A 19,562-nucleotide genomic window follows, 5' to 3' on the forward strand; every position below is an offset into this window, starting at 1 on the left:
AAGACACGAGTCGCATACAATAAATTGTTCGACTTCTGAATGATACTTTTGTGTTCTTTTGAAACTTGAAGAAGTGGTCACCATAAACTGCCATTGTGTGACATCACTGAGCATAATTTTTATTTTTCACAATTTCTCCCTTTGTTTTAAGAAAAAGACAGAAAATCAACACAGTTATAACAACACAGGGATGAGTAAAGAATGACATCATTTTCATTTTTGGGTGAACTAATCCTTTTAGAACTAAGGGAATGTAAACTTTTGAACAGGATCATTTGTTTAAATTCAGTTACCATTTTGTCCCGTGAAATATACCGTATGTGAATATCTGTTGTCAAACAGCTTTTTCAAGGTGGTACTAAATACATTTTTATGATACCTCTTATTTTTTTAAATGATAACACACAGACACATCAGGGTTTTAGATGCACAAGCAGTGTGTAGAACTGCCCCACGTTTCCATCAATTAACAATCATGTCTGTGTTAAATGGCTCTAATATTAGCACTGGGCTTTACCAGTGTTTTCAGATGTAGCATTTGATGTAACTTCTCAGCAATGCTAATTAATACTGTGCTGACTCATTATGTTCCCAAACCAGTCGGCAGATATGAAGAAATCTCAGTATATAGTTTTATCTAAAATGATCCCCATCTAAAGAAATAATAAACTAATTTGAAAGGACAATTGAAAATGAAGTAGAAATAATTATAACTTTATGTTTTAATGACTATCGCATCTTTCACTTTCTTCAGTCTATATTTGATGGAGGGGAAAGAGCAACAAATAATTGAAATGTCAACAGAACGCAAATGGAAGTGTGTTGAAGGACAGTTTTGTCTTCATACACCTAAAGCACATTTGAAGATGGTTCAGCAGGAAACTAATCATAAAATATAGAGGTGTTTTTGTTACATTTATATTGAAAGTTCAAATAAGCTTAAAATATTGATGTTGATTTACGGTTAAAATTTTAATTCAGATTCATGAACAGATTAATTCGGACTCGGCCTGTTTTGGACTCGGACTCGACTCGGACTCTATTGTTTAAAGACTCGGACTCGACTAAGGTGGACTCGATGCCCAACACTAGTACACAGTAATAATACAAACATTGTGACTCACCGAGTACACCTTTTGAGCTGTGTCCATTAATGATGACATCATCATAATTCTCTGGTGTGTCCACTGCACATGTAAATGAAGAAATAACATTTACATTTATGGATTTGTCAGACGCTTTTATCCAAAGCGACTTACAGTGCACTTAATACAGGGACAGTCCCCGGAGCAACCTGGAGTTGAGTGCCTTGCTCAAGGACACAATGGTGGTGGCTGTGGGGATCGAACACCACCATTGTGGGGAGCGAACTTCTGATTAACAGTTATGTGCTTTAGCCCACTACGCCACCACCACTCCATATAAGCCAAAAAATAAAACATTAAGTCAGAAATCTTGCAGATTATTTATACTGGGCTTGATTTTAGATTAATATTATTTAATAAATGCAATAAAATAATAAAATACCTTTTTTAATATTAAAATTGTGTCCTGTGGTGATGACATCATCGTACCTCTCAGGTGAGTCTTCTGCAACTTTAACATGAAACAGATTCCATTACAAACAAACAAACTTTATTTTATCCTTTAGTACACAGATAAGGAGATTATTCAAAATATGTCATTATAGAATAACAGAACTTCACTGGTCTCACAATCTGGTTTCAGTCCATCAGTGATGACATCATCATAGTATCCCGGAGTGACTACTTTTACCATCTCTTCTGCATTGAAAATAATTATTTTTTAAACAAAATATATTCTTTACAGGTCATAAAGCCACCAATTTTTTAAAACGTGTGTCAATGAAATCATGTGATCAGTTAAAAACAATGTCACTGACCTTTTATGCCACTGCCGTTGGTGACATCATCATAATATTCAGTCTTGAACTCTTTTTCTGAACAGGAGAACAGAGCAGGAGATTCTAGTATATTAGTATTATAAGCTGCAGTATTTCAATAGCATTGAGTCATTGGTCAAATATTTAATTCAGAGGTCGCAGGGCCGGTCTGTGGCATAGGCAACATACGCGGTTGCATAGAGTGCAAAATGACAGGGGGGCGCCGCACGAGAGGTTTTTTATTTTTTTCATAAGTGTGACCTCTCATGTTGACTGTGTGCCTCTCTACACCTGTGTTGTGCAACATGTGCCTCCAACATCATTACTTTATGGATAAATGAATACATAAGGTGACCACACGTCCATTCTCTTCTTTTTAGGACCTGAAAAAGCGTCTGGCTGGGATTTCAAAATAAACGGTCCGGGATTTAACTTTGTCTTCATATTAAGATGTTCTCTACAGGTAGGACTATCACACTGTACATTCAGTATATTTGTTACTTTTAAATGTTTCCGTGTCCTTATGTGATTATTCTGCTGAGCGGCTGCCTCAGAGGGCACACACTTTCAAAGTGCTTTTATAAAGGGGTCATGAAGTGCTATTTTTTATAAAAATAAATTCTTCCCTGAGGTCCACTGATAGTGTCAAGAAAGTTTTTTTGCACAATTTAGTAATATATTATCATTTCCCACCCTGTTTTTAACCCTCAGTCAGAAACGCTCGGTTTTGGCCTAAATGCCTCCTTAAAACTTCATCGTAAACGGTCAATGTTTTGATTGAATAACATGATGCAGCCCCTCAAATTCAGCAAACTCATTCAGAAGAACATTTTAAAACTAAATATCAAGGTTTACACATAACGCACATCTAACACATTGCATCTGAATATATTAAACTGTTCAAGCACAACTGTTAACACTCAGCACCATAAACTATCAAACAGTCATGACATATGAAATATTCATGAATAAAACGCTTTACTTACGTCTTATAAGTGTTTTTAACGGCCCCTTCCTTCAATAACAGTTCCTTTGCAAAGCTGGAATCGTATTTTGTCTGTTCACAAGCAATCGACACTGACATGAGCCGATAAAAACCAACACATCATTGTCCAAAGAATGCTGAAATTACGCACATACACACTGAAGCTGCATTGAGGTGCACATCAGCAGAAACACACCGAAAGGGTCGAAGACGTCCATTGTCAAAGATGTCCATCATCAAAGACGTCCTATGTTTACATACACCAACAATTAAAAATTGTACAGATGTGCTAAAGAATGCGTCCATGTTGCGTTTGTGCTCAAATAAACAAGAGGCATCAGCTGAATGAGAGATTTGCTTCTCCCTTTCAGAGTTGTAACTTGACACCGCATCTTTTAAAAGTGGCACAAGATATGTATCAAGTTGTCAAAGATGTCTGTCTAGTGCAGGAATATATTCAAAAATAGTCTAGATGGGCCCCTTAGGTGTTATGTTTGGAATAGTTAGCCACACAAGGTCTGCTCTCTTGACTTGAACTGTGCGCCAGTGGGCGGGGCCAAAGGTCTGAATACGCATGTTGTGGGATGTGTAAATACAAATGAGCAAGGTTTCATGACGTCACAAACAGACAGATTTCAAAACTAGATGTTTCAGCAGGGTGGCTACTATAAATGCTCTATTTAGACTGAGGAGGAAGTTGAGTTCTGAAATGTACAGTATATTTTTATGGTACAGTTACCTCTTATATGTCTAAATATCAAGGAAACTTTTATTATCCAGTTCATGACCCTTTAAATGTTCTCTATATCTTGCTTGCTCGTGTGCCCGCCCGCTATCTCATGCTCGCTTGTGTCCCACTCTCTGCCTGCACATTGTTTGTCTGTCTAAAGATCACCAGATTGCTCTGCAGCTAGAAATATCAATAATGTAAGTACACTTTTAAAAGAGTGTTCCCCAACTCTAATTATTGAAAAGGACACCAGTTTCATTAAACTCGCGCTTGCCATGAATTGTCACTTTCAACCGAAAATGTTGACTTGCTGACTACACGGAGAAAACATCAAATATACTATGTATCAGGGAAATTTAAACTAATATGATTGATGAAAAAATAGACCATGATGGACAGTTTACAAATGGGTCCATCAGATAATTGTAGAGAAACCTCTGTTTGGGACCTGTAAAGCTGGCACTTGCCTGTTAATGGAAAATGCCAAAAGAGCATTTATCATTGAAATTTGATCTTCATAGAGTACCTGGGCACTGGAGGAGGAATGAAAAGTGTGAAGTATAAAATTATTTTTATTGGCATCTGATCTTGTCTGTTTTTAATTTATTGCCATTATTAAACATATTAATGATACTATTCCTGAAATGTATTAAAAATGGTACTTTGCCACAAAGAAGTCCAGATGTGTGCAGTTTGGAAACCACAGATCCTTGATTTATTTTGCACAAAGATTGATTGCAAAAGATTGACCCATTCGTGGATGGCACTAACCTCACAATGTTGCGCTTTAGTGTGCTGAAAGGGACCTAAAGTTTACTGCACTTTATTTTTTTGGTGTTTTTTTGTTCTGGGGGCACCAATCTAAAATCTCATCTAGGGTGCCAAAAGAGACTGGGCCGGCCCTGAGTGGTAGAGTTTGTGAATTACATTTCTTTGATGAATTTGCAAGTGATGTATGTACTGTACAACTGAAATGTGACATGAATCAACACTCATCAGCTCTCTAACCTGAGAGAAGTTCAGCATCTTCATACCCAGAATGCTGTTCTTCAGAGATGAGACTTCCTGTTAAATGAGAGCAGATCAGTCTGAAACACGTTTATTACAAACATACTGAATCACCATTTCCTGAAGATTTCACTCTTTTCACTGGATCATAGAGATCACGGAGTTAGTGAGAATCAGACAATATCAAATCAGACGACAGTAAAACACTAAAAATAATAAAAAGTACTGAAACACCAATATTAATCTCCTTAAAAAAAGGAATGATTTGTAAAAATTTTTAAAAAATTGTATGCCACATTGATTGCACTCTGCAAACACACACACACACGAGTATCCTCACATGAACCCATTCCTCACTGCTGGCTTCCAGAAATACACACAGGATGAGGCAAACACACACACACACACACACACACACACACACACACACACCTGCAGTACCTATAAATACAAGAATTAACCCCCACTCTCTCACTCACTGATACACACACACACACACATGCACCTGCATCTCTGTGGTTTTCTGTGATGGTTTAAACAGGAGGTTTAACAGCACTAATAATAAATGCTCTCATCTACACTTTCTCCAACATAACATTAATGAGAGATATTGACTTTAATATTTACACATATGATCTGAATTATTAAGGCAGAATGTGATCTGATTGATAACATTAAACCTTCAGTGGATCAGATTTTAACACTAATGTGCTTCATAATTTAGATGATGTGACAGATCTATGAATTATACAGTAGCTGGAGGATGCCGTTTCTTCCATGTTTCACTGGTGTCACAGATCTTAACATATAAGTTACTGAAGTGTTTGCTTGTGAACATATCTTTCCATTTCTGGCAACATTTTTCTGTATTTAATAAACATATTTCACAAATTAAAGCTTTAAATAATGTTCTCTCATGATGTCTCACCCCTCTGATTGAAGTGATTGTGTCTGTTTGTGTGTCTGTGATCAATCTCCTCATAAACGGCTTCACTCAGAGTCTTGTGTCTCCACTTAAAGAGAGCTGTGAGTGAAGACAGACAAACCTGCTGTCAGTTCACAACAGACACTGAATAAGATACAGTATTACAGTTACACCACAGACATTAAAAAAAAATCAATAGGTTGTTTTTGGTGTCTGAGATAGTTGATTGTATCAGAATTGAACTTGTATATGATGTGTGCATCTGTCGTACCTCTCCTCATCACTCTGTTCTGCTGAATCAGTATAATGAGTGGCAGTAAGAGCAGTAAGAGCACAGCTCCCAATACAATCAAAACCACTGGAGGAATGGAGAGAGGAGATGATGGAGGATTTTGTGGACGAGTGATTGATGTTGATCGTGCTGGTCTCCTTGTTGTTTCTGAAACTTGAGGAAAAGCTGATGTTGTTGGGGCAGGAGTAGTGGACACAGACAAATCTGTAAATGTAAAAACAAACACATTAAAAATGCTGAAATGATTGTCATCTTGAAAACAACATAATGAATATGTTAGCACTAAAATTAACAAATAAATAAATTGGGCAAATTACTCTATAGGCAGGCAGTTCTGATTTCAACAGTGTAATAATCTCACCTGCACAGGTGAGTCCAGCGTCCTCTTTGTGTGAGCAGTCAGTGTGGTTATTCAGGAGAGAGGACAGTCCCACAGGTGAATCTCATTCCCTCTGCACTCGACTCTGTTCAGCCACACAACACCTTCACCAGCACCAAAGGCTGCATTCCCATCAGCACTCAGTGCTGCTCCACAACCCAGCTGCCTGCAGACCACCTGAGCATCCCTGATGTCCCACTGATCATCACAGACTGAACCCCACACAGCGTTATGATACACCTCCAGTCTCCCAGAACACCGGCCCTTCCCTCCTCTCAGTCTCAGAGGAACATGATCTGAATCACACACATCAACCAACAATTAATCAACCCATTTACAACAATACAAACACATTGAAACTGACACTAGAAATCCTAAAAAAAAAAAATATATAATTTAGAATAATAATTAATAAACTTACAATTTAGTTTGAATACAATAATTCAGGGTTCAAGTGCAAAATTAAAAATACATTTAGAAAACACAGGATTACAGTAATAAATATTTAGCTGTCTTGTTTAACATATTTGTTGACAAAAGGAAACACTTACTTGAACACTGTCTCTGGTGAGGCGATTGTGAGGTAGAACATGTCAGAAGACTGTGTGGAGAATCACGACTCTCCTCTGAGATTATATAACATTAAACAATTTAATTCCCAATTTACATTACAAATAAAAAAGGAAAAAAAAGAAATCATATTTATAGAATCACAACCACTGAAACCATCTCAAATAATTGTAAATGATCTTACCAGAGCAGGAAATGTTGGCCACTTCATCTTCACTGCAGTCATTCTGTCCCCAGGTTGAAGATGGACACTGCCACAGAGTTGAGTCATGTGGACGACATTTAAATTGATCCAGCCAATTTAACTTTAGTCCTTGTGAGTTACTGGGGTCACTGGCAGATCTTCCACAGTTCAGCTCTTGACAGATCAGACTCGCTGTGTCTCTGTCCATCTGGTTCCAGCATACATTACCCCATGATCCATTGTAGAAAACCTCCACATTCCCTTCACAACCATCAGTTAATCTGATCTCTTTGAACTCTAGATGCAAAATAATTTGTTGAATTAACTTCTACTCTCATCCAACCACATTCTGATTTATAAAGCAAATCATCCTAAAGTCATTCTCAATAAGTATTACATATAATGGATGGAGGTAAACATCAAAAAGAGATATCATTAACTGTGAAGTTAAAATATGTTTTTAATAATTTTTGATGTTACTAAACAGCAGTTATACACATCACTGCAGTGTACAGTTTACCTGAGCACACGACTCCTACATCCTCTTTGTGATGACAGTCATGTTTTCCCCAGACCTGAGAAGAGCAGTTCAACAGGGACGTCTCATTCCCCTCACAGTTCACCTCATCCAGCCATATGGGTCCAGAACCAGGACCAAACCAGGCTGGAACCTGGTGGTTACTGAGGGCCACTCCACATTGCAGCTGTCTGCACACCACATGGGCATCTTTAATATCCCAGGAGTCATCACACACTGTCCCCCATGAGCCGCTGTGAAAAACCTCCAGCCTCCCTGCACAGTCTCCTCCAGAACCCACCAGCCTGATGGACCCACGACCTGAGATCAGATACAGAGAGAGAAATGCATGTTAAATTATATAAATCTATTGTCAGTGAATGAAAATGCCCAGATATTGTTGTTCTCACTAAGGCAGGTGATTGACAGCTGTTGTGTGGAGCTGCAGTTGAGAGTTTGTGGAGAGCTGCAGTTCCCCAGATGAGCTTCACTCCCAGAGCACTGGAAGCCCATCACACACTCATGACTGTGTTCAGGACTGGATGAAGAGGAGCTGTAGAAGTTCAGCACAGAGTCACAGCCCAGCTGTCTGCAGACCACAGAGGATTCAGTGAGACTCCAGGAGTCCAGCAGAACTCTTCTCCAGACCTGATGGATGTAAACTTCCACCTCCCCCTCACACTCTCTCTCTCCAGACAACCGCACTCGCCCATCATGAAGAGCCAGAGACGAATCTGAAGAGAAGTTCTGAAATGTTACCTAAATACTGAAAGTTAGTTCATGTGAATAAAGGAACACATCATATCTGATGTGCAGGTGAGAGGAAACTGAAAATAAATATATTAATGTTATGAAGAAACAGTATATATCTGAGCTTGAGTGTAAAATATTCACTTGAGCAGATGACTCCAACATCTCGTCTATGAGAACGTTCAGCTCGACTCCATGAAGAGATGGGACATTGTGAGAGTTGTGTTTCATTCCCCTGACAATCAAACACATCAGCCCTGATTTTACCACTTCCCTCTCCAAACCAGTCTGCTCCCACAACAGACACAGCAATCCCACAATTCAGCTGTCTACAGAGGACACTGGCAGCTCTCATATCCATACATCCATCACATACTGTTCCCCAATCATTGAAATACTGACGCTCCACTCGACCAGAACAGTTATCTGGCCCGTTGTCCAGTCTAAGCTCAGAGTAACCTGGACGAATAAATAGAATTGAAGGATAATAAAGGGAAGAGAACAGACATTTTTTGAGTAAATCTTAGTCCTGCTGAACCCAAATAAGTTTCCTGAAGAACAGAACAGTTCATAAGATGGTATTGAGAAAACAAATATAATTTAGTGCTGCATGTTTAGTATTTACTCTATATGATGAATTTGATTACTTAACACACAGGTTGAAACATTGCCATTTTACCAGAACATTTCAGTCCCACGTTTTTGTCATGGGAGCAGGTTCTTGAAGATGATGATGGACAGAATCGAATGAGTGATTCATTTCCTCTACACTGAATCTCTTTTGTCCACATCTGTCCCTCTCCTTTGCCAAAAGCAGCTGCTCCCAGCACCTGTACAGGAGCCCCACAGTCCAGCTCTCTACACACAACCTCTGCATCCTGCTGGTCAAAGGCAGCATCACACACTGAAACCCACGTGTTTCCATCAAGTATCTCTAATCTCCCAGAACACAGATGAGGTCCATCAGCAAGTCTTGTAAACCTTCCGTAGTTTATGGTTTCTGATTAAATTAATATAAAACATAAATACACTTTCTTTAGAGTTGTTAAGGCATTGAGTGTTAATCTGTGTTACTGTGTCTATGATATTACACAGATGTCAGTTACATTTGTTTAGTTTAAAAATTTGTTAATTAAGTTGTTTCAACATTAATATTTAATGAAAACTCAGCAGCTACATCAATTACTTTGAAAAAAAATGCATTCAAGTATTTATTAATGTATATGTGAAGTTTACGGAAGAAAGGCTGATTAGTGATGCAATAACTGAGTGATGTATTGAGCAGATTACCTGAGCAGATAACTCCAGCATCATAACGATGATCACAGTCATTAACACCCCATCCTAATGATCCACAGTCCTTCAGTGTAGACTCTGATCCACTACAGCGCACATTATCCATCCAGATTGGTCCTGATCCTTGTCCAAAGTAACCATACTGTGGTGCTGCTAAAGCCTCTCCACAGCCGATCTCTCTACAGACCACTTCAGCATCTGTCTTATTCCAGTCATCACCACACACTGTTCCCCACTGACCATCATGAAGAACCTCCACTCTACCAGAACAGCGGCTGTTACTGTTCACAAGTCTCACGTTAACACTGTCTGTCCATGAGAAATACATCATAAAATAACCATCTAATAACAACAACAACACGACACCAAACACAATAATAATGCGATATTATAGGAGAAATATAGAACAGAAGAAAATATGTAAAGTCATTTAAGATACATTTAAATTCACTTCAAATTTACAAAACAGAAAAGATATAGAAAATATATAATTTATCTCATGACCCAAAGTGTTTACTCACTAGCTGTGATACGTGTAACCACTGAAGACAGTAAAACGAGTGTCAAACAGTTCTTCATGTCTCTTACTCAACACAGTTTGATTAATTCAGTCTCAGTACAAGTTTCTCCTCTTCTCCCTCAGAGACACTGAAGAAACAGGGTGCTCTCATCCCCTAAAGAGAGAGAGAGAGAGAGAGAGAGAGAGAGAGAGAGAGAGACTTACTGCTGCTGCCAATGACACTCACTGTTGCCTTATTAGAGAGAACAGGAGAAATCTTCAAACACAATCAGTGACAAATCAGAAGGCAGCATTTGTATTTTCTCCATATATATCAATAAAGTGTCAGTGCTAATGAACAAAACTCCTCCTCCATCATGAAGAGACACTTTACTGAGGAGAGACACATGTCTGTTATAAGTCAGTGTGGAGAGATAAAGTCACACATCTTAAAGGAGTTTGATCTTACAGAAACAGTTTATATTCAGCATCAAAGTCTGTCACCTGCACACATGAGACACAAGCACAGATGACTGCTCACTTCAAACACTTCAACAAATAGTCTTATTCATATTCACAAATATTGACTCTTCACTAATGTGAATACATTTGATATTTTAAACATATTTTTTGTTAATGGGATAAAGTGCATAGTATCAAGTAGGAATTGCCAGTCTTTTCTGTTCTTCTAACCAATTGTACGATAAAAAAGAAAGTGCACCATATAATGATCTGAACTTATTCTGTATAATTAATAGAGGGCAATTCAGACAAGATTTGTAAATAAATATAGTTTTAATTCAAAGGGCATTTCTTCAATACTGTATCTGTTAAATACAGCAATACATTTTTTTATCCAGGAGATGGCAGCATAAACGTGCTTTCTATAGACCAGCAGTTACTGCTGCAATGCGTTACTCATCCAGAAGATGGCAGAAACACATTTACTGAAGGTCGTGACACACCAAACCGAAGTCAAAACAATAGCGCCGACTAATGCAGATTGTGGGGTCGGCTCACGCCGCCTGCGTCTGGGTCAAAAAATTGCTCTTGAACACACCGCAAAGACGACACCCGACGGCCAACTGACACGTCCGTTCTGCGCCTGCGTGAGAGGTAATACCTTTCCGCACCAGCGGATGGCAGTAATCTGTATTCGTTATTCAAAACGGGAAAACGGAAGAGCTAGTGACTGCTGGGATACAAAACATAAACAAAGCAGTGTTTGCTTACTATTTCCACACAGATCTCGCTCACCACATACGGATACGTGATATATCGGTAATGTCTAATACGTTGCAAATGGATACGCCGGAGACAGGCTCAATGGGCTTTCCCGAATCTGTCGAGAGCTGGAGTTTACTGAAACCTCTGAGTTTAAAAAATTTCGTTCGGCTTCTTTCTGTTCAGTTCCTCATGCTGAAGGATCTTATCAGTCCAATATTTAAATGAGAAAGCTTCAAGAGCCTTTCTTACCAGTTCTGCGTGGGAATGTCAACAAATTCGGCAATTCGTTCATGAAACTTCTGCAGCAATCTACCAGGTCTTAAAAGAGAAATACCTGAAGGTATGCATGTTATATCTGTTTTATTTTTTTAATATACTTTGATATTTATCGTGGAGTTTGAATGCATTCGGACAGTGAAACATGGCCAGATGACTACGAGTTATCAAGGGTCTGACATATGAAATTAGTTTTTGTTTTTTAAATTTTATTTTCTTGTTTTTCAGTGCCCAGACAGTGGAAGAGTGGCAGCAAGTAGCCGATGGGTTCCAGGCTCAGAGGAACTTCCCAAATTGCCTGGGTGCTCTGGTTGGGAAACACATCAGCATTTTCCCCCCACCAGGAACTGGATCAACTTTTTACAACTACAAGCATACATTTTCCATAGGTCTAATAGCACTGGTCAACAGCAATAGCAGATTCCTGTATGTAGATGTGGGTTGCAATGGGTGGATTTCAGATGGTGGAGTGTTTGGTGGATGCTCACTGCAGGATGCACTGGAGAACAGAACATTGAACATCCCTGCCCCTGCACCACTACCTGAATCTGACCTGCTGGCTCCTTATTGCATTGTGGCAGATGAGGCATTTCCCTTGAAGGAGTACCTCATGAAGCCATATCCATATCTGTAGAGCAACGCGTCTTCAATTACAGGCTTTCACAAGCTCGGAAGGTGGTAGAAAATGCAGTTGGCATCCTAACAAACTGTTTGAGTCTTTGTAACCACCATTAATATTCAAAACACTGCCAATGTGGAGGACATTGTTTTGACTTGCTGTGCTCTGCACACCTTTTTGCGTGCAGAGTGTTGTGAACATGGCGGGAATTGACCAGGAAGGACCAGATAATGACACCGTCCCAGGAAGATAGAGGCAAGGCCCTGACCTACAGCAGGCCTCCCTGCCACACACAATCAACAGTACAACACAAGCCAAACATCTCAGGGATAAACTATGCCAGTACTTTAATTCAGACATTGGTACAGTGCCCTTTCAGTGGGACATAATATAGCATGTGCATATGTATGCAATGTATAGGAAAAGTGTGAATATAGTACACTGACAAACTTTTTTGTTTCCAGTACTTGGCCTTGGTCTCAGTTTTATGACTATGGTCTGAGATTGCAAAATAAAGTTTTGTATTTTCCATCATACTGTTGTGTGATCCTTTTTGAAAAAGAAATGTGAGTGCAAGTATCTTTTACCCAAAGTCAAAGCTTTTTATTTTCCAATGTGCAGTACAATGTGCAATACAATTATTATAAGGAAAAGATATGTGTATGTATATATAGTAGATACTTAAAATACAAAATATTATTGTGCAATAAATATTATATAAAATTCAAGTGTGCTTCAAATATTCACAATATGCACATCCGTTAAATTTGTTTTGCCATAAACCTTTACAGGTGTGTAAACTGTCTGTCAGAGGCTTCTAATGCTTTGTTTCCCAACTATTGTCCCATGAAAGATTGTCAGGTGTCCTGTGGAAAATTCCACAAAATAAATAAATGCATGGGAAAAAATTATTTCAGGGATCCAAACTCCTCACCTTTTGGAGAAATTAGAAGTTTTGAAGCCATAATCGGTCACTTTTGTGATTGTGCAGAGCAATGATTAATGTGCAAAAGTGAGTGATATTTATACTGTTAAGGGTCGTTCACAGGACTCGTGTCAGCGCTGCAGAATACATTCAAGTCTGTGAAGTGACTTTACATCAGTGTTTTTCACACGCTTTTGCTTCACCATAATGTATTTGAGAGTAATAAGCAACAAGAAATATTTAAAAACTGTCCAAATTTGTGAAGATATTGAATTATTTAAATATTACCTCATCATTTAGGACTATCAGAGATCACAGTTATTGAACTAATTTAACATGATACTGTAGATCTGCTTTGTGTTTATAATTCTCATACTGAAGTCTGTAGATTTGTAGCCATGCAAGTTTTAATAAAGGAGAAGGACATTATTGAAACTCACTATTCTTAAATTATTATTGTCTTTTTGGATGAAAAATAATGCTCAGACTGAAAGAAGTTTATAGATATTTTTTGTTCTTGTAATGCTTAAACACTATAAAGTCTCTTGGTAGATTTCGGTCATGAAAGACACAATAATTCAGTGACTCACTCATAGCACAAAAGACTCTCATGTGTCGCCACCTAGTGACATTTCCAGAAGGAGTCACTGAACCAATCAATTAAATGTATTTTTTTAATATGTGAAATAGAAGCAAGCCTCTCCAAAATACCCTTTATTTTGCATTTAATTCTGTTCAATTGTAAACGTGAATCACTAAAATAGCTGGAATTGGTGCTTTTAGCTTTTTCTTTAAAAAAACATTTGTGGACCAGTGATTGTCGTAACTTTTTCGCCCCTTGTGAGTTTGCATCCCTGTAATTTGTTGTGGCATTGCAAGAACAAATCTACAAATTAGAAAAGAAAATGTGTTGTTTTGTCATTACTCATTTAGCGCTTTTGCCACCTGTGACCTCACACAGAGTAACCTACCTGTGATTTTTTTTTTTTTTTTTTTGCATAGCCGAATTTCAAACATTACAAGTAAACACGCTACTTAGACGGACAGAAATAATGGACAAGTTCTTGAAAAGGGAAAATATTGACGATGGTTTGCCTATATGTGGGATAGTGATGTGCCATAGAATTTTTTAGTCGTAAAAAGTGTGCCGTTGCAGGAAAAAGGTTGGGAAACACTGTTCCAACGCATGGTTCTGGCCCACTGAATACTTGAAAATGCAGTTGTCAACATTGTGCTGGAAATGTTGCATTAAATGTGGGGCCAACTTCCGCATTCTGTGCTCAAGGTTTTTGCAATGGGCAGAGATGTCATCATTGGCACGAGCAGTCAAGTGTCTTGTCCTTGAGTTACCACATGAGGGAGCATCTCACTTGTCACTTACATTAAAAGCTTTATTTCTGATTTCTCTCGTCAATCTAATTTCACTTTACATTATTTATGTTCTTTGTCTGTCTGGTGCTCTAATATATTCTAATACACAGTGTGACATAATGATACACAGCACTGTAGCTGTTGAAATGAGTGATGAGTCCGTTCTTTGAATCCAGTCGAATGTATTTATTACAGAAAGCTTTCCGAGTATAATGAACTTATGCAACTACATGCAACAAACTATATTATCAACCTGGCGGGGGAGGATGTGCACGCTGGACAGCAGAACTAATGCACAAGCGCACTTCGTCCAGTACAGTGTCTTGTAGTGTCCATACAATTAGCAAACATTATCATTCACCAGAATGATCTACATCCCCTTTCTTTAGTTAGTGTCTTCTACGGCAAACAGAATATTAAAAATAGACACTAACTTACAAACTATAACAATTCCATTTTCTATTGAAACACTTGTCTTTTAACATACAAAACATTTTAACAATTGTATGTGAATCCATTGCATTAAGTGGTAGCTAAACACAATATCAAATGAACAAAATATTTAAATGCAGGTTGTTTGTTTTTTTTATATTTTTTTTAAACATAAGGCTTATGCTAAGCACTACAACCAGAAATAGTCTTATTTTTTTCTCTCTTTTTTTTTTCTTCAATGTCTTTGGCTCGCAGCCCATAACAGCTAAATATTCATTGTTCATACTTTGGATTAGGCCTGCAGACACGACCTGAGCGTGTCACATACAGTGTGTTACCTAGTGTTACCTTCTTTGGAGATTGAACAGCAGGCCTCTGCTGCTCGCTAGTGGGCAGAGGTGTTACCTGGGTCTCTTGAGATGCATGTGGTGTGGATGGGAAACTGTCTGGAGCAGCTGGACCGGCATACTGACGATCAAAGTCTTCAGAGTTGATCTGTCGTGGTGGTGGCTCAGCAACAGGAAGGATGTGACGACGATTTCTTCTGTAGGTTCCTCCATCGGACTCGATGATGTAGGAACGTGGTTCCTTGCACACTTCCTTCACAGTGCCCAAGTGGTCGTGTCCCTTGATGGTCTGCATCCTAACAACTTGTCCCTCTGCAAGCGGCTGTAGTGGGTGGCTTGATGCATCGTAGTATCGCTTTTGAATGAGTCTTTTATTTTTTAGTTGGGCAGTGACCCGCTTTGTGTTCTTCAGGGCTGGCTCCAGCAGTCTGGTGCTGACAGGAAGAGTTGAGCGTGTCTGCCGTGACATCAGACGTTCTGCAGGTGAGCCCAATGCTTGGTCACGGGAATGTTCCTGATGTTCAGCAGATTTAGATACACATCAGTCCCATCTCTGTGAGATTTTTCCATCAGTTGTTTGGCACTACGGACTGCTCTTTCTGCCAGTCCGTTTGACTGTGGATATGCCGGGCTGCTGGTAACATGAATGAAATCCCACTGCTCAGCGTAAATCCTTGAAACGCTGGCTTGTGTATTGCCTCGCATTATCACTGATTAGGGTGTGGGGTGTTCCGTGGACAGAAAAATGCCTTTTCAGCTTTATGATCACAGCTGCTGAAGTTGTGTCACGGAGAAGGTCGATTTCATACCACCCTGAGTACGAGTCTACCAGCACCTGGTACTGTTGTCCGTGCCACTCAAACATATCAGTAGCCACTGTAGACCATGGCAAAGCTGGAACTGAATGTGGCTGTAGAGGTTCCTTCTGCTGGTGTGGTCTGGTGCTGTTGCAGACGGAGCATGATAGCAATTCTTCTGCAATGTCTTTGTTCATTGACGGCCAAAAACAGTGCTCCTGGCCCTGCGCCTGGTTGACTCTAAGCCTGGGTGACCTCTATGTACAATATTGATATATTCCCGGTGCAGTGAGTGGGGAATAACTGTTTTGTGGCCCTTAATAACTATTCCATCTTCCACAACCAGCTCATCTCTGTAAGGGAAGAATGAACGTATGGATGGGTGAACGCCATGCGTTCTTTGTCAGGCCATCCGTGTTGAATGGTTTTGCTAAGAATTTGTAGCACCTGATCCTGTGCTGTGTGGGTCCGGAGCTCCTCTAGTCGGTTAGTTGAGATGTAGCTGACCGACATCACCTCAAATGTGTTATTGGTAGCTGGGCATTGTGAGACAGCTTTGTTTGGAGCTCGTGATAGGGTGTCGGCTAGGTACATGTGCTTACCCTTCTTGTAGACCAGTGTGATATCATAGGCTTGTAACTGTAGTAGCATCCTTTGCAGTTGGGCAGGAGCAGTGTGGATGGGCTTCTTTAGGATTGTGACGAGGGGTTGATGGTCGGTTTCAATGACCGTGGGCTTCCCATACACATAATCCTTGAATTTGGTACATGCAAACACCACTGCCAACAGCTCCTTCTCGATTTGAGCATATCAGCGTTCCGTGTCAGTGAGTGTACGAGACGCATAGGCTGACTGGTCTCTCCTCCTGTAAACATGCAGCACCAAGTCCGTGAACATGACGCATCACAGGTCAGTGTAACTGCTTTTCTCACATCATAGTAGGATAAGACTGGTGCACTGGATAGGCATGACTTAAGATGGTCAAACGCCTGCTGATGCTGAGGAAACCAGCTCCATGCAGTGTCTTTGTGTGTGAGCTGTCTCAGAGGCGCTGCAATCTCGCTGAGGTTTGGGATGAACTTCCCAAGATAGTTCACCATACCAAGGAATCGCTGCATGGTTGGGACGTCCTGAGGGACTGGCATATCTGTGATAGCTGCAGTCTTGGCAGGGTCGGCTTTTAGGCCCTCCTTTGTAAATATGTGACCCACATAACAGACCTGGTTCAGGCGGAACTTGCATTTGAGACGGTTCAGCCTGAGGTTTATCTCTCGGGCCCGGTCGAGCACCTGTTTTAGATTGGCGTCATGTTCTATAGCATCACAACCTCCTATGATGATGTCATCTACTATAATAGCACACGGATATCCAGCAAACAGTTGTTCCATCGAAGCTGGAAAACTTCGCTTGCTGAGCTTATGCCAAAAGGCATACTGAAGGAATCTATAGCGGCCAAAAGGTGTGCTGAATGTGGTCAGCATTGATGACTTGTGATCCAGACGTATTTGCCAGAATGAGCTCCTTGCATCTAGCACAGAGAACACTGTAGCACCTGACATCTGGGTCGCAACTTCCTCAACGCCACGCATTGGATAATGGGGTCTCTTCAGAGCAGTGTTGAGGTCTTTTGGATTGATACACAGTCTGATTTCTTGTTTGTCCTTTTTATGTGTTGCCACCATGGACCGAAACCCAGTCAGTAGGTTCAGAAACTGTGGTTATGACGCCTTTATTCTGCATGCTGTCAAGCTCGGCTTTGACTCGTGTCTGCATTGCCACTGGGATGCGGTGTGCTGGACCGAACCACTGGTTGTACAGTTGGATCCAGTGTCATAGAGTATGTGATAGGGAGTTTTCCGAGCTCCTCACTGAACACATCTTTGTATTGTGCGAAAATCTGTTTAGTGAAATCAGCATCGCTCTCGGTGCTGACCTGATGAACGTGAGGGCTCATTGTGACAATTCCTAAGCGCACACATGCACGAAATCCCAGTAGTGGCACTACATCTCGGTCCACTAGGAAAAAAGGTAGTGTGTGTTGCTGTCCATCTAAGCAACAAGGCAGTGTAACTATTCCAGTAGTCTCTATTTTGCTGCCTCCATAAGCCACTAAGTTGGTGTCTTTGGTGCATTTCATTGGTCGCTCACCGCCAGCAAGCAGTTGGAAGGCATCTTTTGACAATACGTTACACCTAGCACCTGTATCAACTTTCATCTCAAAGGGCTTGTTATGTATGTGCAGTGTAACAAATCCTTCATCCTTTCCTTCTGTCTGAGGAGTGATGGTGTTTACACACTTGTCGTCGAGTTTGACACCATCCACATAAAAAGTGTCATCACTGGCACTGTTGTCTGGCTTTTCCAGCTCTAACTGGTACACAGGTTTTCTATAGTCTTTGTGTTTTGCATAACTTTTCTTTTCATAGCCTTGACGGTGTGACATGGACTTGCAGCATTTTTTATAATGATTTAATTTTTTACAGTTATGGCATTGCTGGCCAAAAGCAGGACATTTGTCTCTCTGTGCAGCATTGCTGCTTCCACAATTGCTGCAGTTTGTAATGGATTTTGTCTCGTATTTGACTGCTTGAGATTTATATCTTGACCTCTGTTGCCACCCACTGGGATTTGGCTGAATTGCGTCAACAGTGGTGGCTGTTTGGGGCATGGCTAGAGGTCTATTATTTTCCTCAGTCATCTCATAAATGCGGCAGATTGTAATGGCTTTAGTTAGAGTTAATTCACTATCACGTAGCAAAGCCTTTCTTATACTGTCATTTCTGATGCCACATACTATTCTGTCACATATCAGTTCATCTGCCAGGTTTCCAAAGTGACAACTGCTAGCTTTGATCCTCAAATCACTTATGTAAGATTCGATAGTCTCACCTTGCTTTTGATTTCGTGAATGAAACTTGTGTCTCTCCATAGTTTTGTTATGTTGAGGGTTGCATACCTCCCGAAATTTCCGTTTCAAACACTCGGGGTCTTCTCTAGACTCAGCTGGAACGACAACGGCTCCAGCTTCACCTGGCGCCCTCACCTCTGCTGTGTAAACAAATGAACGCTCACGTTCGATGGCCTCCGCTCCTGCTAGATTGAGGAGAATATATGCCTTTGTTTTGGCAGGCTTGTCAGAGTGCGCCGCTGCAATGAATATATCATATTCTTGTTCAAAAATCCGCCAATTCTCAGCAAGGTTCCCGTCAAAAACGAGGGGATCTGGTCTGCGAAATCCATCCGCCATCACGTCTTTATTCGTAACTTTTAACTTGACGTTATTTCTCAGAAAAAACGTGTGAAACTCACAGGCGATAGATCCGTTTCATATCTTCTGACACCATGTTGAAATGAGTGATGAGTCCGTTCTTTGAATCCAGTCGAATGTATTTATTACAGAAAGCTTTCCGAGTATAATGAACTTATGCAACTACATGCAACAAACTATATTATCAACCTGGCGGGGGAGGATGTGCACGCTGGACAGCAGAACTAATGCACAAGCGCACTTCGTCCAGTACAGTGTCTTG

General features: G+C 40.1%; 2 protein-coding genes across 5 annotated transcripts in view; one reads left to right on the plus strand and one right to left on the minus strand.

The window, feature by feature from the left end:
- LOC127637399 (EF-hand calcium-binding domain-containing protein 4B-like) overlaps positions 1-19,562 on the plus strand; it is a 107,928-nt gene that overhangs the window by 82,725 nt on the left and 5,641 nt on the right. The window contains exon 7 of one of the 4 annotated variants that reach the window (XR_007969722.1): positions 2,284-2,849. The exons of the other annotated variants lie outside the window; for them this stretch is intronic. The gene's annotated coding sequence lies outside the window, so the exon portion shown is untranslated. Of the gene's footprint in view, positions 1-2,283; positions 2,850-19,562 lie in introns of those variants that run through there. 4 annotated transcript variants of the gene reach the window in all.
- LOC127637503 (uncharacterized) overlaps positions 1-19,562 on the minus strand; it is a 123,596-nt gene that overhangs the window by 78,602 nt on the left and 25,432 nt on the right. Inside the window, exons 20-38 of the mRNA XM_052118593.1 lie at positions 17,849-19,303; positions 16,965-17,744; positions 16,480-16,824; positions 16,065-16,289; positions 15,227-15,749; positions 9,534-9,848; positions 8,923-9,243; positions 8,388-8,702; positions 7,904-8,227; positions 7,497-7,814; positions 6,977-7,273; positions 6,774-6,848; positions 6,263-6,518; positions 5,823-6,047; positions 4,627-4,706; positions 1,904-1,960; positions 1,716-1,784; positions 1,528-1,596; positions 1,125-1,187 (exon numbers count right to left, since the gene is read on the minus strand). Coding sequence (XP_051974553.1) covers positions 1,125-1,187; positions 1,528-1,596; positions 1,716-1,784; positions 1,904-1,960; positions 4,627-4,706; positions 5,823-6,047; positions 6,263-6,518; positions 6,774-6,848; positions 6,977-7,273; positions 7,497-7,814; positions 7,904-8,227; positions 8,388-8,702; positions 8,923-9,243; positions 9,534-9,848; positions 15,227-15,749; positions 16,065-16,289; positions 16,480-16,824; positions 16,965-17,744; positions 17,849-19,303 — 6,112 coding nt within the window. The remainder of the gene's footprint in view (positions 1-1,124; positions 1,188-1,527; positions 1,597-1,715; positions 1,785-1,903; positions 1,961-4,626; positions 4,707-5,822; positions 6,048-6,262; positions 6,519-6,773; positions 6,849-6,976; positions 7,274-7,496; positions 7,815-7,903; positions 8,228-8,387; positions 8,703-8,922; positions 9,244-9,533; positions 9,849-15,226; positions 15,750-16,064; positions 16,290-16,479; positions 16,825-16,964; positions 17,745-17,848; positions 19,304-19,562) is intronic.

Source organism: Xyrauchen texanus, chromosome 45 (assembly GCF_025860055.1).
Source record: "Xyrauchen texanus isolate HMW12.3.18 chromosome 45, RBS_HiC_50CHRs, whole genome shotgun sequence".
In the NCBI taxonomy this organism is placed as follows: domain Eukaryota; kingdom Metazoa; phylum Chordata; class Actinopteri; order Cypriniformes; family Catostomidae; genus Xyrauchen; species Xyrauchen texanus.